Below are 23,461 nucleotides of genomic sequence, written 5' to 3' on the forward strand. Positions count from 1 at the left end.
CGAGTCCAACACTTCTTATTGGACTGCAAGCTCTAGTAAGTCTTCAGCTAAAAATCCATCACAAGAAGATTATTCCCTGTTCAGTGTCCATTGAGAAGATTTCCCACTCCAGAATCAAATACAATAGACAGAAAATAGATCATGTAGTTTTCAATTTTTTTCCATGATATAATTGCAAGTTAGCACTGTTCCTGGCAGCCTCATACCAAATCAAAATGTTTCACTAGGAGTCAAACCGCTCTGGGAAACTCTTAGGTCATTTGAGCTGAACCATGGAGATCTGCATGTTAAAACTAAACAAAACAACAAATTTTAACAAAATTTGCATTTAATACTGGTTTAGAAGATGCTGCCTCATTCTGCAGGGACGTGGTGAATTCAAGCACAGCCCATGTGCCATGTGCCAGACCAAGAGGCTCATTGACAAAGACCTACCTGAGCAGCCATTCTCCCCAGAAGATTGCTGCCGGGCCAGAAAACTGGAGCATTTGTCCCGCACCTGTAGCCAGAGAGACGTCCAACTCCTTGCTGCAACTGTGGCAGATTTCACATCCAAACACCGTCAACTTAAAGTAACACTGCTTTAACCACAAGCAAAGCCAGTCTTGCTTTTAACAGCACACCAATAGCTCTGTACCAAACCGTTATTTGCAGCTCAGCTCAGTGCATGCCCTATGACTGACATGTTCCTACTCCTCTTCCATCCCATCCCTGGTGCAAGCCCTGGTGCCCTCAGCTTTGCCTTCTTCCCATTTATTCCTTTGCTGCATCTCTGTGCTGCTCCCCCAGCCCATACCAGGACTGCTGGAAAAGATAACATGCTCCATGAACACGATCCACTTTCCTGAATTTCCTGGGAGTCTGCAGGGAAGCTTGGCCTCTGGGAGCTCTGCCTGCAAGACCTCCTCCCAGTCTTGCACCCAAACCCAAACTCTCCTGTGGGGGAACTCAGCAGGCTGGTCCAGGCCCCATCCTCCAGGCTCAGCTCTGACATGCCTGCATCTCCTGCAGCAGAAGGAATCCCCCCGTGGACACACACCCCAGGGCTCTGCACCCAGGATCCTGCACCCTGCACCTGGCTCGGCATCCAGAATGCTGAACCAGGGTCCTGCACCCAGGGCCCTGCACCCAAACCCTGCAGAGAGCAGCCAGGGCCCTGCAGCCAGACCCTACACCCCAGCACCTGGGACCCTGCTCCCAGCAACGCGCACCCACCTCCTGGCAGCCTGCACCCAGCACTGTGCACCCACCTCCCTGGACTCTGCACCCAGCACTGTGCACCCACCTCACAGGACGCTGCACCCAGCACTGTGCACCCACCTCCAGGGACGCTGCACCCAGCACTGTGCACCCACCTCCCTGCACCCTGCCAGCCCACCCCCCAGCAGGGCGGCACCGCCGGTGCCTCTGCGGGAGGAGGATTTCCGCGGCCACCCCCACGCAGCCCCCACTGGGCTCTGGCCCCGGCCGCGCGCAGCACCGCCCTGACCCCGGCCGCGCTCAGCACCGCCCTGACCCCGGCACCCTCCCTGGGGCCGTGAGCTGCCAGGAAGGGTTGTCCTCTGCCTGCTGGGCACATTTATCTGCATAGTATTTCCCGGCATAATGTTTTTCAGAGCTTTCAGCATCGTGTTTGATCGCATCAGCTTTCAGACACACACAGTGACATGATCCCTGCTTGCCCCCTTCCTCTCCTAACTCCATGCTTGGCTCAGGGAAGAAAGTGTCCTGCTGCCACCACCTCACCCCAGAATGAAGAGCCCAAAAGCAAAAAGGAGGACTTTTGTCACTGTAGGCTTAAAGAAGACGAACTGTCCGGGTTGGTTTGCCCCCCAACAACACCTGGCATGTCTGAGGAGCTTTTCTTTCAGTCTGAGCTAATAACCACCTCCAGAGTCAATGGGAAGAAAGAGACCCCTCTGCAGGACATTTTATACCTTGAGACGTCTCCAAGATATCTACTGAAGGACGAATTATCCTCCATGCATGCAGCTGCTGGAGGTGTTGGGAGACAAAGACTCCTCCACCAGAGAAAATGGCATTAAAACATTCTCTATGTTATGCAGCCCCAGGAATATGCCGCATCAGTGGAGTGGCTTTTCCCCAAATCAATGATCGAGCAAGTCCCCACCAGGCCATGGTCCACCTAGTTTTTCAGAATTAACCTTGAAAATTTTGGTTTGCATGGAAGGCTCAATGCAGGCAGGCAGGGCTGGTAAAAAATTTTTGCTCGTGCTACGAGGGAGAACGTCTCACAAAAGAAGCAGCAGGCTGTACCATACAGACAGCAGACACCATGTGCATGCCCAGGCCCTTCTGTTACTAATAAACATGGACCGTTCTACTTCTCTGGGAGCTTTATCTCTTTTATATATCCAGAAATCTGAAAAAAAAAAACAGTAAGCTTTTAATCTAAACGAAATTATTTGAGTCCTCAGGAGTAACTCACAACATCCTGCGATTGTGCTAGCAGATCAAAGGTGAACCAGGTCAAACAGATGGCCAACACAGAAATTATTGTGTGGTAGGTGTCTGATTTTAACCCTTTGCAGCAACACCAACTTGGCCATAGCCCTGTAGATGCTGTTTCTGAACTCTCCTGGAAGACAATTCTTTTGCAACTAGGACCTTGCTGCACTTGTCTTTTCCTTTCCATGGAGTTACCGAGTAAGAGAGAATGGCAGGGCTGCACACAGACCCCCAGGGGTAGTAGCTGTAGACATGAAAACTGTATTAAAAATTGCACAAAGGAAAACAGGCTTTGCTCTTCACAGGGATTTAGACATTTGGGGGGAAATTATGCAAATACAAACACATGCAGTGCACTCAGTTTCAAGAAGTGCAGGCTCCTGCAATAATCCACTAGTAAGCTCTTTTTGTCCTGCAGCATAGGTTTCCTGAAAATCAGAGACTATTCCCGGACCCAGCAATGGAAGAGCAATGAGCTGGGAACTCTGCCCACCGCCTTGCACTTTTCATGGTGCAGCAGCCGTAAGCTCTGGCTTTATCAAGGCAGCACAGCTGCTTGGAGAGCCCACAGCTCACCTTTTACCTTGCTTCTGCAGGCTGTGGCACGCACACCCACACATGCAGCCCCAGAGACATCGTGATCATAGATCAAACTCTTGAATGAGCTTGCACATGCCCTTTTTTTAGGCCAGTGGTGAGATTTGAACTCTTTCTTCCTGTATTTTCTTACAATCCAGCTGAACAAAAGGCGACTGTTACACACCAGCTTCCATGAGGTTTAGCCCAGCCTCCAACTCCCCTGTGCAGAACTGATGGAAGCTACTATATAAGCTCCACATATTTTTGCTGAGAATGCATAACCAATGCCGCCAGAAAGCAGCGATGAGAAAAGAATGAGTCCAACACAAAAAGATAATTGTTTCAGAAATCCAGAAAAGCACCAGCTTCTTCCTCAGCACTCTACTTCTATTCAGGCATTTCTCCAGGGTTCAGACATTATCACTCGCCAGGGGAGACACCCTTAGAAATACCTCTTCCTCCAGTGTCCTTACACACCTCAACACACAGCATTTCCTTACATGTCATCACGGAAGCAGCAACAGGTTTGGTGGTAGCATGCCTCTTACCAAAAAAAGGAAATATGTAGTGTTTTCCACTTCCTGAGCCAGTGCAGAGCACTTGGTCCTTGCAAAGGTCTCTCCCAGTTTACCCTCCCCAAGCCATTCCTCCCTGGAGAATGCTTTACCCTCTTCCCAGATGAATTTCTCCTCTAGTGTTTGTGCTTCGAGGTTTTTTTTTTTTCTTGGTCCTATTGATAACTTTGGAGCATCCCCCATGGCCCGTCCGTCCTCTATCCTCTGTCCTAAAGTCAATGCTTCAGTCTGGTTTCACTTCACCTTGTTACACACTTTCTTTCTTATGCGCATGGTTTTCTTTTTTTTCTTTTAAATCTGCCCATCATTGGATTATTTCAATACTTCTCTCTTGTTAGGACAAGACAGGTCTCACCAACAGAACACTCAAAAATGCTTTGAGGATGCGCTATAGATTCTGCATCTTTTTTCTCATTCTGTGCATATCACTTTGTGAGCAGTGCTGATATGCTGAGCAAACACTTTCTCTGGTCTATAAAAATAAATTAATACATAAAGGGGTGGGAGGGCAAAGAGGGCTCACCTCTAGACCAGCCAGCAACCTGAGCCAACCCACAGCCTGAGAGCAGAAGAGACAGCTCAAGGGAGAGAAGAGATTGTCATCTCCATCTGCAGGCCATGCCACGTTTTCTATTGCTCTGCATCCTCCTCTGAATGCCAGCTGGATTGCAACAGCCACACTGAGAAATAAGATCATAAGAGCTTAGAAACAAGATGGAGTTAAAGCCATAGATGGAGGAACATCATATAATTTACATTATTCATCAGCCATAGAAGTGCATAAAGGGAAACTGGTGAATGCAAAATGCTTCCCTCGGTTCTATTCCTGGAATAGACTTACGCACGGCAGCAACTTGGACTAGATGTGGAATTGTTTGGAAATAAAAGTGTGACCATAGGAAGTTTGAATCTCCATTGGCCAGAGCCATTTCTTCACAACAACAGGTCCTCCAATGAGAAGAAAAGAAGGCTATCTGAGATCTGAATCTCCCCTGAGCATCCTGCGAATTCACATCCTCTTCCAAACAAACCAGCACTTTTTTCCATGCAAACTCAAAGCCTCGCAGTCATCCTTCACTGCATCCTTGCACAGCTCCTTCTGCCATTCCCCCTCTTCAGAAAAGCGGATGGTGATGAACATACCTGCTGTCTTTAAAGAACCAACAAATGATTAAGGAACCAACAATTTTTCCCATGGAAAGTCCATCACAAAAGCAAAGTTAATCATGGTTCACCTTCCACTTAAAATGCCTCTGGCCTCCTTCAGAATCACAACTGTCATGCACGTAGCAGAGAGGGAACAAGCGAGACTCAAACAGGGAATCCCATTGCTCAGATTTCCATGATGAAAACACTGCCATGATAATTCAGAGAGGTTTGGGAGCCATTTCTGCAGCAGTCTTTTTACTAAAGAATGAGTTAAATCTGTCACCAAATTATTCATGTGCTTTGACCAGTAAGCTCAGAGTATCATTTGCTAGGACATTCATGGTGCCCTGCAAGTATTTGGTTTTTAATTAAAAGCTCTTCAGATAAAAAGTAGCATGCACCACAGTCCTCTTTGTACAAACTGAAATTAAAAAAATATAAAATAGCTTCAGCAAGGGAATGGTTCTGTGTCTTAAGCAATCTTGGAAATGTCTCCAATCCAATATTCCAGAAAAAATAATAATGAAAAATACTTTTATTTTAATTGGAAAGAAAGCATACAGATATTTCAATTTTCAGTCCCTCTTTTCCCATGAAAGGAGGCATAGTAATAAAGTACTGCAACAAATTCTCATTTTTGCCACTGCGCAGGGAGAAACTCTCCTTGGAATTTCTCTTGCAAATTAAAAACAGTATTTTCTCCAATGAGATGTGTAAAGACTGAGAAATAGGCTTCTCCTTTCCAAAATTAAATGAAAGGTTCTGAACAGAAAGATTTCTCTGTCATTTCTTTCATCAAATAACTTGGTTCTTTTGCAACAAAACCCATACAGGTCCATGCAAACCTTGCAGAATTATTCCCAGTTACTGAGGAAACATCTGTTACAGCTCAGGATTTCAATTCTGACAGCTCATGCAGGAGGTAACTGGGGACTTTTCAGTGCAGTGTAAGACAGGTCAGACTGCGAAATCCCCAGGGAAGGCTCCTCCTCCCAGACACTGCACCCACTGGGTTTGGCCCCAAGTGTGGCACAGTTTGCAGAGATAAGAGCCACGCTGGACCCCAGCATCCCACAGCAAAGGTGGCTGAGAGAGGAGAGGAAGTGGCTGCTCTCCCAGGCACTGTGAGGAGGCTGTTGGCCCGCCTGAGATGCTGGAGCAACATCCAGAAGTGCACCTAAGATCATGTTTGGAGAAAGAAGTGCTCCCATAAAACACTGTCTCAAAGGCAAGTCCTCCAGCAGGGATACATGCATCAACAGTACCATGGAAAGAGTGAGCAAGAGCTGCATTTATAAGAAACTGGACTAGTTTCTGCAAGGAGGGCTCTATCAGCCCCTACCCCACATCTCCATGCTTTACCCTGATCCTTTTTCTGCATTCCTGCCCAATCCCTGGCACTTGCTCAAACACTTCATTAGTCCAGCTTATCAACAAAGGTGAAAACTGGGTTTGCCAGGTCCCGCTGATACTCTCGTCCAGCAGAACTTGCTCACAGTGTGGACAGAACCACTGGAGGCCCCACTGGAAGGAGGGTGGCAGCTACAGGAAGAAAGAGGAAAGAGACAGCAGGACCTCTTTTTTCAGTGATAGCCATCTTTTAAGTCATCTTGATTGTGCCTATATAATTACGTCCTGACCTTGAGCTGGGCCGAGCCATCTCTCTAAGCCAGCAAGAAAGAGGAAATAGTTTTCTGCCAAGTTAGTGACCTCAGCAAAGGGTCCAGTTGGTGCTAGGAGTCATCCCAGCAGCAGAAAGCTGTGGGATCAGGTCAGCTGTCTTGTATAACTTCACTTTCAGAAGGTAAAATCCTGATCCACTAAAGTCAGTGGCAAACACTGACTTTTCTGCAGCCGTATTTCAGTGGCTCCATGGAGAATCTAACTGTTCATGGCCTGCCACATGTTGACATACAGGCAATTCCATTTAAACGGAAGAAAAACCTTCTTTACAGCAATCAAACACTGGGACAGGTTGCCCAGAGAGGTTGTGGAGTCTCCACACTTGGAGCTATTCAAATCCCAACTGGACATAATCCTGAGCAACCCACTATAGCTGACCCTGCTTTAAGCAGGGACTGGACGAGATGATCTCCAAAGATGTCTTCCAGCCTCAGCAATTTTGTGATTCTACGATTCAGGGAGTATGTTCTCAGGAGAATTTGTAGGGCTTTTTTACTCTGTGCATTCTCTGCTGCAGAACAACACGGGTCCTACTAACAAAGCTTTTCACCCTGCTTGTCACACCATTGAGGATGGAGTCTCTGGTGCCAACGGAGGTTTCAGTGCTGGTGAAGCTCTATTAACCACCCGGGCACTTGCAGATTTTTTTCTCCTGTGTGAGCCCTGCCATCATGCATGGTCAGGATGGATTTCTCCAAGAAGCATTTGACACAGGTGAGGCACTGACATGGCCCTGCTCCTGTGTGGGGTCTCGTGCCGGAGGAGATGAGAGCTCTGGTAGAAGCTCTTACCACTCTCAAAACTCTTGAAGGGTTTTTTGCTTGTGAGGATATTCTGGCACTAATAAGGTCAGAGCACTTGTTGAAGCTCTTACCACATTCAGATCAGTGGAAGGATTTTTTTTTTTTTTTCACCACATGCATCATTTGGTGTTCGAGGGGCTTGGAGACCAGACTGAAGTATTCCTCTTTGTATGTATTGAAGGACATCCCGTTGCCCTGAACACAGACAAGCCTGATTATTTGCACAGCTTCATTCTCCAGCCAGTTTTTATCCCATGTCTCTCTCAAAATATCTCCTCAGACCATGGTCCTAGCTTCTCTCAGACATGTACTTCCACCACCTGAGCATTTCTGCCCACATCCCAGGCCTAGCCTGCTCTTCTCTTTTAGGCTGAGGATGCCCAAGCTGAATATCTCTTACTGCACTGATCTGGAGAGGGAGCTGCATCCTCCTCATTCAAGATTTAACCAACTACATCATATTGGGTTAGCCATGAATTCAGGATTCACGTTTTCTCCTATTAGTGCAGTGGGAGTGGCACAGCGGATGGACACCTTCCAAATGAGCTTGTTCCTTCACAGGGCCATGGACCTGCCATCAGTGATCCCCACCAATGGCCAGTTGCACACCCCCATCTGCCCCTTCCCCAGTACTGCTCCCTAGTGTCACAGCACATCCCCAGGCCACGTCTCTCTCTCTCTCTCTCCCCTCCCCTCCGCATCCCTCCACCCAGCCCCAGCCTCCCTACTGCACCCTCACCCCACGGACAACCTGCCCACTTGGTCCTGGCTCCTGGCCGCAGTGCTCCTCATGCCTCCCTGCGGCTGCTCTCTACCCTGGAGCTGCTGGCAATATGCAGCCAGCTCCCAGGCCTCCCCACCATCCCCAGGCAGCTCTCTATTTCAGGGTGGCCCAAGCTGAACCTTTGGGCTGTGGCCTCACTCGCTCGCTTATGGGACTTCCAGCACTGGGCCTCTCCTGGTCCCTCGCCGCCTTGCTCTGGCTGACCCAGTGAGCAGGCAGGCCCAGGAAGTCAGCATCCAGCTTGCTGCCCTTGCAAGAGGCTCTAAATTCAAAGCCCAGAGAACTTGCTGCAGAGAGGCAGTGCTAAGGGGTTGAGTTTATGGCCATTTCTCAGAAGAGGCTGCTGGCTGAGCCTTGGGAAAGAGCAGCAGACGTATTTGAAGAAAGACTTGTCCCTTCTCACAATCTAACTTCATGCCTACAGGTTGAGAAATGCCAGCTGTAACTGTTAGCATCATTCATTTGCTAGAGGTCTGGTCTAAGGGATTTCTGACTCTGTTGCAACTCTGTGCTGCAAACAAGAGGTGCCACTTCCTCTGTGCCCGAAGGATGTGAGATCTGAAACCCCATTTTCACAAGAGTCTGTAGCCTCCTCCAGACTCCTGGGACTCCAGCCAGGGCTGCAGCACAAAGCTCACCTTGCAGAGCTAAGGCTGTGCTTCTAGCCCAGCAAGCCATCCAAACCTGGGCCATCAACCCACATTCACTTGTACACACCCACCTGAATCTTGGCTAAAGGCAAGTTTTCGGATATAAGAGGCCACACTGTGAGTGCTTTAATAGAACAGGATGCTGGGGTTTTTGTATCAGCATGACACTCCCTGATGGGTCTGGCCTGGGACTTCAGAGCACTGAATTTGCTGTAAAAATAGGAGACGGATGCTTGTCCCACTCATTTGATACGTATGGTCCCAGTAGCCCTCCCCTCCGCACCCACTGTGTCCTTTCTGCAGGGTTCCCCAACCAGCCTGTCCCACTGTGGCTTTGCAGGTATTGACGCAGGACCTGGCAGGCTACAGACATTTCTGCAGAGTGCACTGCTCCCAAGATGGTAAACAGGCTGCCACAGCCTTCCAGCACTCCCTAGTACCATTTGAAAAGCATATGGAGATGAAAGGACAGCATGGTTTTCAAGAAAAGTTTGTTTTCTTCTGTCTTGCTTAAGCTGTTTCCAAACAGACAAGCAGGTGTCTAGGACTAAACCATTTACTCTGCTAGGAGATATTGTAAAGAAAAAGTTTATTCTGGTAAAATTCTCATATGTTCTTCCTTCCCAAAATCACATTCCTGCAAGCTTTGCTCTAAGCACCCTGGCTCTGTTCTTAGAGCACATCCAAAAGGGGATGACGCTGACGGCACAGCACCCACTGTGCCCCTCAACATACACACTTGTATCAAATGAAATCCAAGTAGAAATATAGGTTTGCTGCAGGCAGGACACTTTCCCTTCAAATAGCATGCTGGCAATGGCACCTTGTATTTAATACTAAAAGCAAAGAGTCTAACAACTAGCTGCCATCAAAAGGCAAGGTTCAGCTCCCTCTTAGTCTCCCTGTCCTTAATCACTTGCTCTTCCTGCTCACTTTGGTCCAGGTCTGATGCTTGTTGGAATCATAGTGAGATGATTCTTGGTTAACTCCATGGAAAACCAGCCAAGCAATACAAAGGGGATAATCTTCTTTGGAACCAGTGAGAATGATCAGAGGCAGAACTGTCCCGGGCAGCAGGGGGGAGCTGGAGAAAGATTTTCCCTCACTCATAATACTGAGCTCTTATGAGCACCCAGCTACTCACAGGACCACACTCTGCATCACAGAAAGTGCAGCCCCACTGGAGACACCCAAAACAAACCCCCCCAGAGCAAGGGAGCTTCAGTGTGACCCCTGAGCTCCAATACTCCTGATCACCATCCCTGGTGCTCTTCCAGGCATTCTCTGCAGGAAAAATCTCCTGAGCTCCCTTATCTTCTGCCACGTGGCCCTGCGTAATGCCAACCAGTTAGGTATCACTAAAGTCATTTTTACACCTGAAATGCTGACCCATTTGGAATTTGGAGACCAAAACTGACCTCCACAGTACAAGCTTGTCAGCCTTAACAGTGCTTAGTTTCTTGGGTGTGGGAATTACTGACTGACTTGAAGCCAGACTCCTAATTCTGAGGCATTTGCAATGTGCTTGGCTGCAGTCTCCACCTTGACATGGGAAGGTGCAAGACTTCTTCCAGTACAAACTCCCCCATATACCAGAATTCCTTGCCTACATCCCTTCCCTGCCCAAAAGCATAAGCCCCAATGCCATTCTGCATCTCCCCTGTGACATGGGCCTCTCCACCTCCTCTCTTCCTCTCTCTCTACTAAGCACCCGACTGAATGTAAGGAAAGAGCAGCAAAAGTTCTGGTAGAGCTCCAGCATTCACCTGGCTGGACCCAGACAGCAGCCCGGTGCAGACACCAAGCCTTACCCATCACTCCTGACACGTGCACTGCTTGTCCTCCAGCCACTGGCTCTGTCTAGAAAGGAGTCAGCCTGGCCAGGAGGGGCTAAAGAGAAGTTTTCACTTGGGGATGTCAGTGGAAAATATCCTGCAAAGGGAGGGTCCAGTAGCTTCACAAATGGTCCTTCTGGCCATGCACAGGGAGAACGAGTTGCCAGGGATGGCTCACAGTCTCACTGTCTCCACGCCCCAGCCCAAGTCCTGGCCACAGGAGAAAATTCTTCTTGCCATCACTTTAGTTCCTGCTGCTGACACCAGCACATGGGGGAACGATGAGATCCGGCATCAGGAGCCTCTGCCATAAAGGAGAAAGAGCGATGCAAGCGCAGGGCAGCATCAGTCCCCCCTCCCCAAGCCTGCTGGATGGGGGGTTCCTGGCTTGCTGGGGACAGTGGAAGCAGATGGCAGAGAGCAGGAAGGCCAGGAGAAACATAAGAGACAGTTGGGTAGAAGAAAAGAGACCATAAGAAGGTAAGCAGGGCAGAGTGCAGCTGAAATGTGGGCAGGGAGGATGGGCAAGGGACTGTGCCCACAGCCCATGATGCACGTACTCTGTGATCATGGGGCTTGCTCAGTCTCCCTAGGTTTGAAACAAACCCCTGGTGTCCTGAACCCTGCTGCAGGGCTGTACTAACTGCACTTCCTTGGAGTGCTCTGTGCACCTGGCACAGGCTACATGTCCCAGCTGGGCTGGGCATGCTGCAGTGGTGCTCTGCATCACTTGCTTGCTTTGGACTCATCCTTTGGTCAGGCTATGACAAGAGATAGTCACACCTACCCAGGGTGTCCCAGTACCTTTTCCCTTGCTGTGGTGCCCAGCTCTCCTCTCAGGACAGTCAGGTTCTCCAGGTTGCCCGTGCGGTGGGTGGTGTTCTCTGCCTGCAGCTCTTGCACATAGTTCTGGATTTGGTGCAGGACCTTCAAGCGCCTGAAGTTTTGCTGTCGGAGGCAAGGCATGGTGCTCGAGGACAGGGAAGAAGTGGAGCAGAAGTGTGGATATTTGCTTTGTCTCTGTGTGAGAAAGGAAAGGTCCAACCTGGTCATGAAAGGGACAGGAGGGAGACCATAGGCCTGGTATGGAGGAGATCAGAACTGAGCTGATTCTCAGACGTCTCTACTTCCTCATGACCTGTCATTAAATGCTAGCCTCAGACCATGCACTGGAGATCAGCCACAGACTCATAGGGCAATTGCACCAAATGGCTGCATACACCTGTGCTGATCATGATGTGTGGGGGGACGTGATACACGTTTCACAGATAACAATGCAGAGGTAGGGCGCACAGAGCTACCACCCCACCAGTGTGGTCCCCTGTGAACAGCATCTCAGAACCCCAAATTGCAATTCCTTCTGCCAAAGGAAGGGGTGTCACTAGACAGCAGTAGTGGTTGCTAGGGAATAAGTCAGCAGGCCAACAAAGGACACAGTGCTAGCCACAGAGCCTGCTGGGAGGGGGCAGCTGGAGATCCCTATAGGTCTCTGCTATCCCAGCCAAAGCAGCCCTTCTTGAAAGCATCCACCAGAAGCCCCTGAACCCACCCAGAGCCTTGCAAGGGCCAGGGGAGCTGTGGATCAGGGAGTGGAGCACTCACCTGGATCAGCTGCTCCTTCAGGACTCTTGGACCTGCCTCCTTCTCCATGTGAATCCACTCTCGCTGCTGCCTCAGCTCATGCTCCTGCATGTGGACGGAAATACAGGAAGGCCCCATTTGCCTGCAGCCTGCATATGGGGGTCTAAGTGGGACTGGAAAGGTAGCTATAGAAAGCCTCTCTCTGGCACACATTTCCACCTCCTCTCATGCCCTGCTGGCAGACTCCAAGAATGAGGAAGTCTAATTCATTCAAGGGCTGATCCCTGTCATGGATCCCATCTACTTTATTGCTGCAAAGAGAAGCAGGGGGCTTTGCAGCTGGTACAGAAGACAGAGAGTCCTCCTAGCTCCATCACTGCTCTGCCCCAAGGAGCAGAAATTGCCTCCTGCAGGCAGAGGGTGTGACACCGTGCAGCCTAGCAGCTGCCATCCCCAATTCAATGCCATGTCCTTGGCCATTGCTAGATTTCTCCATAGGACTGTTTTTCCAGCAGTGGCCCGGCTAAGATCACAGACAAGCACAGACAGGGGAAGAAACAGTCTCCAGAAATCTCCCAGTCTAGAGAAACATGACATCTGCTCCCCAGGGCTCCAGTGTGCTGTCCCATTAAACCTGCACTTTGCCAAAGTTGCTTCCTCAAGCTCTCACAGTGCCCTTCTCCAGCTGTGTAGCCCAGGGAGAAGGTACAGCCCTTTTTGGCTCCCTTTAGCACTGGGGCTGAAGGAGAATGAACCAGGGCTGTTCTTTGGTTCAGGATGACCACACCAGACATCAATGGTCCAGAAACCACCCTGGCTGTGAAGAGTGAAACCCTCCTCCCTCACCCTTTGCTTAAATTACCTTCTCTCTCTGAAGGTGGAGGACAGAGCACCTCCCGGCCTCCCTCTCCCTCTGCATGTCTCTGAGGTGATGCTGTATTTCCTCACTGAGGCCATGCAGGACTCCAAGCGCGTGGCTGGGGGAGAGTGGAGATGAGCTGGAGGAAATGGGCTATGTTCAGAGATGAAGAGCCAGAGCGCCCGAGAATGCCGAGGGGCTTCTCCACAAAGGATGTCCCAGAGATGCAGGACCCTGCTTAGCCACCAGCTCATGCTGGGCAAATGTTACAGGACTCTGGCCTCCCCTCCAAGTCTGAAATGCCATGTGGTTAAGGCACTCACCCACACACTGCTGCTGAAGGGTTCTGCCCCATGGAGTTGTCAGGAAGAAAGTCATGGAGGTGCTGGCATGCCAAGCTGATAGGCCTTGCCAGGGAGCGCCCAGCCTGGCCTGGCACCACTGGCTTCTGCAAGGAAGTTTCCCTATGTGGAGCCCACAGAAGGTGCTGCTGCTCCAGACGCTGCAGACGCACTCGCAGCCAGGTGCTGTAGCGAGCCCGTTCCTGGGGGAGCAGCCACCAGATGAGAGACACATCAGAGCTGCATCTACACTGCCCCAAAGCTGGCCAAGCCAGGCAACAGATAAAGCCCAGGTCTGCCCTGATTCCACATGGTCTCTCACATAAATGCTGTTGGTCTTGCAGCCACGCTGGAGCTCCATCCACCCAGTACTGACCAGGGGAAGCTTGGTTTGGCTTCAGTGCAGGGAAGGGGGCCCTACTGGACCCACAAACAGGTCATGCACAAAGGCTCCTTGGAGGGCATCTTCTCTGCCCTTGCAAGGCATCCCCAGTTTGGAGCATAGGCCTTTGCCCCATGAGGCAGGCAGCTGCTGAGGTTGGCACCTGGTACACCACATGATTCCCACTGTCCCTGCACAGCCTTTCTGCAGGCTGCCAGCCAAAAGCCCCCTGCCCCAAGCCTCAGCAGTCATGCCTGCTGTAAGTAGGGTAGAACGGCTGGGTGACCTTAAGGGAACATCACATCTGGGCTGCTGTGCTCCACAGGTGGTCAGTAGCATTGTTTCGCTCCTCTGTGGCATGGGGGTAGCCTCAGTCCCCAGCCAGCTGAGGGAAGCAGCTAGCTCTGCTGGGGGGGTGAAGATTTTCTGTGGTTGTATGTGACCAGCTGTGGTGGGTCCTGGCAGCTGCTCTCCTGCCCAGTGGGGTACCTATGCTAACCCAGCTCCAGGGCACTGAGTCCTTGATACCCCCCGCCCTGCCATGGGATTGGGGCTGAGCAATGCCACATCTCCACATATTCGCTCTCCCTTCCCTGACCTGCTCCAGGGCTTCCTGGAGCTGCCGAAGCATGTCCATCTTCTCCTTCTGCAGCAACATGTGCAGCTCATCCAGGGCTTCCTGCCGCTGCTGCAGGAGGGAGCGGGTACGATGCTCCAGCTCATGGAGTCTCTGCAAGAGAAACTGGGGTCACACTACCTTTTCTGTGTGACCCAAGCCTGTGGCACAGCTCCAGGAACACTGCCCAACTGCAGTCTCCACTCAGCAAACCAGCTCTGTTGAGGATGCCTGAGTGGCCCCTTGTCCTGTGCCTGGGGAGGCCAGGACAGGTGAGTGCCTGATGCTGATCACACTGTGCAGCACCACCTCAGCCTGCTCAGGTGCAGGCCTTCAGTCCCTCCAGAGCAGCACTGCCCCCAGCCAGGAGCTGGTCACTTCTGGAGCCAGGCAGGACTCAGGGCCATTGCTAGGAACTGCCCACAGCCTTAGGATAACTGAGTCTTGTGCTAACTACAAGGCCCCAGTCCTGCCCTGTTAGGCTTGTTCTCAAGTTGTTATAAGAATTTGCTGTGTGAAGCAGAGCTTGGTACCAGGTGTCTCTTGTTCTGATGTATGTTTTAAGCATGGGACAACAGCAAAGCCCTTGACCATGAGTACAGGCTGAAAACAGACCTCATGACTATAAACAGCTCAGTGGTGGTGAAGTGCTGGTCCTTGAAGAGGTGCAGCCTCCAAAGGTTGGGGAAAAAAAAAAAACTATTTCAAGCATAACAACAGAGAGAAGAAGCAGGAAAAAAATATCTTAAGCAGTGAGATACAGTACCTGCCAGTACCTGGGACAATAACAGCCTCCAGTACTGCACAGCACATAGTGAAGGGACAGATGCCAAGTGCTGGAAACTATTTATAAACTCAAACACCTCATGAAAGGACAAGTTCTCAAATTTGGTGAGGGAAGAGTCATCATTGTGGGGATTGCTACCCCACAACTGTGGGATTGTTGGAGCTGAGAGCCCTGCCTGCTCCCTCTGCCTGTCCCCAGGACCCTGGCTCCCCCTGCCTTTGCCTGCATCTTCCAGGACTCTCCAAGGACCTTTTGACTGTGGGATGGGACTAGCTATGGGACTTAACCTCTGACAAAGGAATAGCTTTCTTTTGCTGCCTCTCAGTGAAACCCTGAACCCACAGAAAATCTGTGAGGACACTGACCTTCTGTAATGCCAGTTTCTCTTCCTGTAAAGCTGACATTTTCCATAGCTGCTTCTCCAGCCCCTCCTGGCAGTCTGCACAGGCTCCCTGGCTCTGCTCCCCCAGAAGCCCCTGCTGAGACTGGATAATTCCCTTCTTTTCTGCTCCCAAAGTCTTTCTGTCTTCCAGGAGCCGGCTCTGGACCTAACACCATAGACAGGAAAGATGCATTACTCTTCCCTCACAGGGGAGCAAAGCAGAGCTAGCGGCCCTGGCCAGCACAGCCTGAGCTGGGCACTCTCACCCTCTGCCACCTCCTGTCTCCCAGCCCACCAACAGCACCCTGGGAGCCACACCAGGACCATGTCCTACCCCAGCTGCCCGCTGATCCCCCAGCCTCCAGCCTGCTCCTGCCACCCTCACCTGTGCTTGACCAGCCCCCGAGTTCAGCCATTTCTGGATGCTCACCTCCTTCTCCAGCTCCATCAGCTCCTGCCAGCAGGCATCATCTGTGTGTTCCAGGAGTGCTGGGCCAGTCCTACAGCAGGGACAGTATCACCCAAAGGGGACCTGACAGGTTCCCATCTGCACCACTCCCCTGGCTCTGCAAACAGAGACCCTGTGGAGATGTCCCAGGGCCCACGCAGCACCCACAGGTCCAGGACCCTTTTGTGGTCTCAAAATCATCTTCTATTTCCAGGGCACCGGCAGGAGTCTGTGGGTGTGACGGAGCCCAATCCTTGGGGCTGATGCTTCAGCCTTAGCACAGGATCAGTCCCTGAAGGCCCCAGTATACCTGGCTTTGTCTCCTTTGCTCTGCATCTTCTTTGCACAGGACCCCAGCTCTTGAACCCCCTTCCAGTTCCTCTGCAGAGACCAACACAGTGACGCTGGCTCCTTGCCTGTGTGCTAGAAGACAGGAGAATGATTATAAAAGCCACATGCTCTTTTCCCCATCCAGACAGCCCATGGCCTTTACAAGGCCATGGACAGGGCCTGCTGCCAGGTGCTGCACTGGACTCAAGGACAGTGGCCAGGCCTGGCCTTCTGGCTGTGTCCCCTCCACTTTCTTCACACCCAAGCTGGGCTGTGGGGCTGGGCAGCAAAACCATGGCCAGGCCCCCTCCCACAAGCTTGTGGGGCCTGATTCTGCCTGCAACCCTGCAGGGACAGGATACTTCAGTGCTTCCCCTTCTCCAGCTCCTTCTCCTGCCTTAAAATGAGGGCAAAGCCAAGCTTCACTCACTGGACAAAGATCCTTAGCGGCCACGTAACAACTACGGGCTCAGCTTGCAGTGATGGTGTGAGACCTACGACATCCAGACGTGCCTGTCCTACCACTGCAACCAGCACAGGTGGACTAGCCACACATATCTGGGCTTTACTCCCCCACACCAGTGTTGGGTCCCCTTCTCCCACGTTGCCAGAGTCACCCCCCCAAGAGGCTGGACCCAGGACAGCCTGATCCTGGGGCTGACCCAGCTGGAGAGACCTCAGACCCCCAAGGATTTGAAGAGGCCAGCAGACACAAGTGTGTGTCAGGGAGATGGCTGGTGGCTCAGCCAACCTTTGCTCAGGGAACAACCAGACCCATGAAAGTCCTGCCCCTCTGGCTGCTCCCTCCATCCCGCTCACTACCAGGTCTCCCAGCCCCATTTCCAGCCCCTTTCTCCCCCATGGCCTGTGGGTAGTGCTGCTGACCCCTGTTTCAGGCCAGGAACCCACATTCCTCCCCAGGGATGTTTTCACTTGTGCAAAGGGCAGTACCTCCCCAGAAACCACCAGCCCAGGGTTCCAACAACTTCAGATGCAGATGCCTGCAGACTGCAGGGAGAGAGAGCAGCTCTGCTCCCATGTCCTGCCCTCCTATGGCAAGGGAGGGTCCCAAGTAAGAGGGACGCCTCGATAGAGAGCAAGGCTGGGAGCCATCCCCTCACACCTCCCTGAGCATCCTCGGGTGTCTCACTGCTGGGTCACTCCGTCTGGGGCTGTCCTGCTTGGTCGGCAGGAACAGTTACTCAGACAGAGATAGGAGCTAGCTTGTTTTCACGAGCAGCAAGCCCTTGCCCTAAAACATAGTGTCTCTCCCATGCTGCAGATGGATGCCATGGGCTGTGGCCTATTTGGGGATTATTCTCTGGGCTCCTATGACAGACCCTGAAGCCCCCACTGTGCCCCAACATGGGGTGGGGAGAGGGTAGTGTGAACTCATCTTTGCGGGCAGATCCAATGGCTGGCCCAGGGCAGTACCTTCTGGTCTAGGCTGGCTTTCAGCCTCCCATGTTCCCACCAGGGCTTGGCCACTTTGCCTGGGCTCCAGGTCCACCTCTCCGCACTGCTGCTCCTCCAGCGGCTGCCCCCACAGGACGATGGCTCTTTGTAGGTGTCCATGGGGCCCCGGTCCCCAAAGGAGTCGTCGCTGCACACCCTGGGGAGTCTTGCTGCTGTATTGGTACCTGTGGGAAAAAACAGTATATGTGTGTGTGGTGAGGGGAGCCCAAACACCATAGATAAATCCCAGGAATGACTGGGAAACCTAGGGATGGCCTAATGTCAGCAAGGCACAGGAGCCTGCATACAGCTCACTGCACCCTCACCAACACCCAGCCTGGGGAGAGGGTCTGTGGCCCAGCCATGCCCTTTCCACCCTTTTCCCTCCTGTGCCAACAGGCCCTGCTCCCAGAGGTGGTCCCCATCTCCCCTTCTTCCTCCAGCACTGCCCCAAATATCCCTGGCCTCCTAGGGCCTGCCCCAGACTTACAATGGGCCCAGGACTGAGCTCTCCTCAGCTTGTCACCAGCTTCTTCCATGTCCATGTCAGCCACAGCAAGGGCAATGTCCCCTTCAGACTGTCTCCGGAGAGCTGGTGGCTCCTGCTGTCTTGACCCCACAGGCCTGCTCATGTGATGCCATCTGGTCCCAGCACCACCATCCCCTGGCAAACTGCTGTCTGCAGAGACCGAGGCTCGAGGCACAGGGACTCCTGCACGTCTCCTTGTTGAACACTCTCTCACATTAGCTCCATGCAGAGTCCATCCCTGCCCAACAAATTTGACTCAGGAGACCACCCTAGGCAGGGGCAGAAAGATGGGACCCTAAGTCCCTCCTTGGAGGGCAGCAAAGGGCCTGGGAGGGCAGCCATGATGGCCCAGGTGCTCTCTGGGAGGAAGTGCCAATGTCCAATCTTGGACAGGCTCAGAGCTCTTCATCTAGGTCAGGGCTCCCTGTCCCAGGCCTTGGTCCTGCTGGCAGAAGTGTCTGGAGCTCTCTGGGGATACCCAGCACTCAGCTCATCACCACCCAACATGCTGTCAAACGGGCCTTTGCCAAAGCATGGAGCCCAGCGGGAAGAGTCCTTCTGGCCCACACTCACCTGCTCAGAGGGGGCTGGCATGGGAGCCCACCACGCTGGGAAGCTGTCTGGCTCCATCCCTGCAGTCACAGCATTGCTCTGGCTCAGTCTGGATATCCTCCCTCCCAGAGACTCCAGGCTCTGCCTTCTCGTCAGAGGTGGAGATGTGCTCTGCAATGGACAGCCCAGCTCCACCTCCGACTGCCATGGGACATCCTGTCTTCTCCCTGTAGAGAGCAAGGACTCATCCTGCCCAGCATCATGATCCTCAGCAGGGCAAGAGATGCCATTGCCTTCTGCTGGGACATCCCTGGCATGCCTGCTCCCCACTGAGAAGGGCTCGTCTTCCTCATCCTCGGAGAACACCAGAGGCTCAACCATACCCTCCTGAAACCTGGCAGCAAAGTCCTCCGTGCAGACAGAGCTGGAGCTGCTTTGACTGGCTTCACCCTGGAGGTATTCAGCCTTGGCCGTAGGGTGTTCTTCCGGTTCTGCACAGGGAAGTAGAGAGCCATGAGTGTGCTTTACATCCTGATGAGGAAATGGCCCAGGGATGGGAAGGAGCACTCCCATCCAGCCGACTCTGAACCAGGTTGGAGGTGCTGGTAGTATCTGCCCTCACAGGGAAACTGTCCACCTGAGCTCAGGTCTTGGCAACCTGACTTACACCAGCACACCTGAATGAGTATTGAACATTTGATGTGTATCTGAGACAAGGCACCAAGGGGATCTAAGGAAGCTCCAGAGATAAGCCAGGCTGTGAACCTGAACAGGAGCAGATTCTGCTTCCAAAATGTGGATCTTTCTTTGGCCAAGGTACTTTTTCACCCTGATGGAACCTGACACAATTCCAGGCATCATCACAGCAGTGCAGCTCAGTGGTAGGCACATCGCAAAGGCTTGACCAGGCAGCAGGGCATACAGATGGGAAGCTGCAAGCTCTACTACAGCTTAAGAAGGGGTTTCCTTAAAGCGAAGTCTCAGATAACAACTCTGAGAAGTGAAAAATATCCTAATGCAGAGGGCATCTGCTCAGAAAGGACCTGCCTTAGCTGAAATGGTATCTATTGATGGTTCCATGCTGGAACCATGCCAGGAAAAGCAACTGCCTGAAGTGAGAATGTCTCATCCCAAACTGCCCCTTGCATCTTCATAAATGCCACATTATTCTCTCTTTCAACAATGTTTGTACTGCAGCCACAGGTTCCCAGGATACAATTCTTCACTGTAGTGAAGAATTTGGTCTCTGTGATGCTCTACTGTTTTGTTTAAATAGTGGCAGCTGCAAAATTCTCTGGCTGTGCATCCAACCATCTCCTACTTCCCAGTGAGACATCTATCTACAGAAGGGTTTGGACTGTACGTCCTGCAGGGGGTCTGGCAGACTGGGGAAGCAGAACTAGCTCTGAGAAATCAACCCATGGTGCCTGCAGAGAGCTCTGTACTGCCAGTAACTCTCCGTAGCCTGGCCCCTTATGAGGACGTTCCAGGCTGCTCCTGTGATGCTGAAACTTGTCCCGAAGCAGAACAGCAGCATGTCCCTAGAGAAATGCTCCAGGACACACTGCAGCAAGATGCAGATAGCGTTGGGCTGGCCCAGCCCCAGCTCCATCCCCTGCCAGCGGCTGCTCTGGCCTCCTCTTCCTGCATCACAACAGGAGGGCTGCAACAAGAGGCATTGCCAGAACAAGCCACACTCACCAGCCAGCAAAGAGACATTGAGGGAAGTGTCAGAAGAGATGTCATGGTCTTTGCTGCTGCCCATGACTTGCACACCATGGCCCTGCCACTGCAGAGAGGAGAGAGAAAGCATGGAGGCCTGCAGGTTACTGCAGCCCTTGGTAACCAAGCAGGACTATGTGCACACCCATGGGCTTTCAGAACCAGACAGTGCACTGAAGGGATGGCACATGGCAGGAACAGCACAGTATTGGCGTTTCATCATCCCCTGGGCTGTCCCTCTAGCCCTCCCACATCTCAGACCCATGCTGTGACCCCCTCAATGTGGTGCTGGTCCAGCCCACCCCAGCTGCATGCACCTGGCTGAGCTGGGCATCAATGGAGTCCAACACGTGGTCACAGTGCTCCTTTGTCCAGGATCCCACAAGCCCAGGCTGCTTCTCTGTGTCCAGGTCTGCAGAGAAGAGAAAAGCAGAGTGCCTGGTCAGCGCAGAGCATAATGGGTCTTTAAGCACTGGGGGTATAAAGCCTTCCTTGCAAAGGGAGCTGGGGCAATGGGGAGGGGGCACCGACTGGAGACCACCTCTGGGCCAGAGAAGGCTCTCTACATTGCTGTTGCTGTCTGCAAGCTGCTGGGCTTCATTCAGGCGGGGACCTTCTGCAGCACAAAGCATGTATCGGGTGGTCTCTCCTCACAGGGTCTGGGTCAGTGTGTGCACATAATGTGTATGTGCATGATCCATATGTAGGGCACCTCCAGAGAGCAGGTCTGAGCAAAGGCACCAGTGGCTGCTGGCAGCCTGTATGAACTTCTTCACAGAAAGCTGTGCAGGCAGGTCAGTCCAAAGCATTTAGTAGGAAGCCACAGTCTCTCTGGTTGTTTCTTCCCTGTCAGACAGTATTGCCTCTCCCAGCCCCAGCATCCCCTCTTGTCCTTCCCTCACTCCGCAGTTGCCTCTCCAGGTCTCTCCTTGCCTGTAGACCTGCCCAGCTCAATCACTGCAGTGCGGTCAGACCCAGATGGGACAAGGAAGGGCTGCAAAATTAATAGCTGGCTGAGGGGCCCAGGAGAGGCTGAACCTTCCTGTGGGTCAGGATGGGGAGGGCAGCAGGCAGGAGGCAGGAGCTCTGACTTCCTGCACTCTGGGCCTGCAAACTGCTTGGCTACCGAGTGGCTGGGACAACCCCGTCCTCAACAGCACAGGAGCAAAGCCTGGTTGGTTAAAAGTTTATGGAACAGCTGGGCACACCCATGCCATGGGTTTCTGCGGGCTGAGCATCGCCTGGCACGGCTGAGCTCCAGACCAGCATGACCCTTACTGCACGTCACGAGTCGCTTGCTCTGGCCATCGCAGGCAGCCTCTTCCAGCTCCCCGTCTGCCATGTGGCCTGGCCTGCAACAGAAAGCACAGCGGCAAGGCTTGCACCCGCTCCGCAGTGCCGGGGGCACCAGCTCCTCCCTGGGGCCCTCACGGCCGAGAGGAGCAGGATGCCCCAAACACAGATCCACCACACGGGCTCGTGCACTTCACCGCCAGCTGCCCCGGTACAAACGGTGAACGGCAGCACGCAGCGGTGGGGCGCAGCAGTGCAGACAGCTGGGCAGCTCAGCCCTGTGTCCCCGGCTGAGTCCAGACCTGGCCATCAGCCCTGCACGAGCAGCTGGAAAATGCTCCCTCAGCCGTCGAGAGCTGGCCGGCCTGGCAGGGCAGGGGAGGTGCGCAGGCTGCTTTTCACAGCAAAGCAGTCCGCAATGCAAACAGCTTGCTGTTCTCCGCTCCCTGGGCCCTCAGCGCAGGCACAGCACCCAGCCGCGTGGGCTGTTAGCACGACCGGGCCCTGCTCTTCTCAGAGACCGTACCGTGTTTTAAAATGCTCAGTGAACTCATTAGGCTTCAGAGATAACACATCAAGAACCACACAGCCAGGTTCACTCACCTCCCAAAGCCTCTGGCCCCAGGCTGCGCTGCGGTGGCAGGGGGACCCCACACGTGCTCGTGGCACCGACAGGGGCAGCACTTTTCCTGCCCTTTAAGAACCGCAACGCCGGTGCCCTTGCTGCACAGGGCACCCGGTGCTGCCCAGCCTGCGGCCCCGCTGCCGCCCGCAAGCTGCAGTCCGGTGCTGTGAGCCCAGCAGCCGGCACCGGGGCGGCCCAGGGGCGCCCACCCACCTGCCACCACCCCGGCCCCCAGCCCCTAACCAGCCCGCGCTCACCTGGGCCCCACGGCCAGCCCAGACAGGCCCTGCTAGTCGCCCGCGTCCGTCACTGGGCAACGCGGCCCTGGCATGCCCCGGCCTGCCCGGCCCCTGCCGCTGCCGTCCCCGCCGCCCTCCCCTGCACCGCTGCCTCCCCCCGGGCACCCTCTCTGGGGCCACCTGCCCCCAGCCCCCTTCGTGACCCCCCTTCCCTGGGACACCTTCCCAGGCCAACCCCCCGGGCAACCTCTCCAGTCCCTCCTCCCTGTGCCTCCTCCCGTGGGTTACCTTCCCTGGACAACCTCCTCCCCAGGCCAACCTCCTCCGCAAGCCACCTCCCCTGGACAACCTCCTCCCCTGGACAACCTCCTCCCCCGGACAACCTCCCCTGCAAGCCACCTCCCCTGGACAACCTCCTCTGCAAGCCACCTCCCCTGGACAACCTCCTCCCCAGGCCACCTTCCCCAGGCAAACCTCCTCCCACAAGCAGCTTCATACCCTGGGCCATCTTCTCACCTGGAAAACCTCTTTCCCTGGATAACATCCCCTGGGCCATCTCCTCCCTTGGGCCATCCCTTTGCCTGGGCCATCCCCTCCCGTCCCTCCTCCTCCTCTAGGCCACCTCCCCTGGGCCATCTCCTCCCCTGGGCAACCTCCCCTGTCCCTCCTTCTCCCCTAGGCCACCTCCCCCTGGACCTCCTCTTCCTCTGGGCGTCCTTCTCCCCTGGGCGATCTCCCTGGGCCCACCTCACCCAGGCCACCTCTGCGTCCCTCAGGCCAAGGGGGCAAACAC

At 53.3% G+C, this 23,461-nt stretch overlaps 1 protein-coding gene across 1 annotated transcript; it reads right to left on the reverse strand.

The window, feature by feature from the left end:
* Positions 1-9,264: 9,264 nt before the first annotated feature.
* Positions 9,265-23,008, reverse strand: LOC112987964 (uncharacterized). Its single transcript, XM_064522374.1, has 16 exons — positions 22,957-23,008; positions 21,790-21,863; positions 20,829-20,923; positions 20,491-20,578; positions 18,811-19,280; positions 18,199-18,475; positions 17,688-17,893; positions 16,234-16,346; positions 15,906-15,975; positions 15,459-15,641; positions 14,289-14,420; positions 13,291-13,511; positions 12,971-13,085; positions 12,130-12,213; positions 11,332-11,547; positions 9,265-10,831 (listed from the first exon to the last, which is right to left on the reverse strand). Exons 2-16 carry the CDS (start codon positions 21,851-21,853, stop codon positions 10,772-10,774), a joined length of 2,394 nt encoding a protein of 797 aa, XP_064378444.1. The 5' UTR covers positions 21,854-21,863; positions 22,957-23,008; the 3' UTR covers positions 9,265-10,771.
* Between the last annotated feature and the right edge of the window lie 453 nt (positions 23,009-23,461).

Source organism: Dromaius novaehollandiae, chromosome 17, assembly GCF_036370855.1.
Source record: "Dromaius novaehollandiae isolate bDroNov1 chromosome 17, bDroNov1.hap1, whole genome shotgun sequence".
Classification (NCBI taxonomy): Eukaryota; Metazoa; Chordata; class Aves; order Casuariiformes; family Dromaiidae; genus Dromaius; species Dromaius novaehollandiae.

What these genes read in the sequence shown, in the direction of transcription:
- LOC112987964 (XM_064522374.1), bottom strand. Translation starts at nt 21,853, where the DNA reads ATGGCAGACGGGGAGCTGGAAGAGGCTGCCTGCGATGGCCAGAGCAAG. An exon ending in TCCACCTTCAGAGAGAGAAG is followed by an intron (nt 12,214 to 12,970) that starts GTAATTTAAGCA and finishes GTCCACATGCAG; the next exon opens with GAGCATGAGCTGAGGCAGCA. An exon ending in GCACCACAGCAAGGGAAAAG is followed by an intron (nt 10,832 to 11,331) that starts GTACTGGGACAC and finishes CCTTTATGGCAG; the next exon opens with AGGCTCCTGATGCCGGATCT.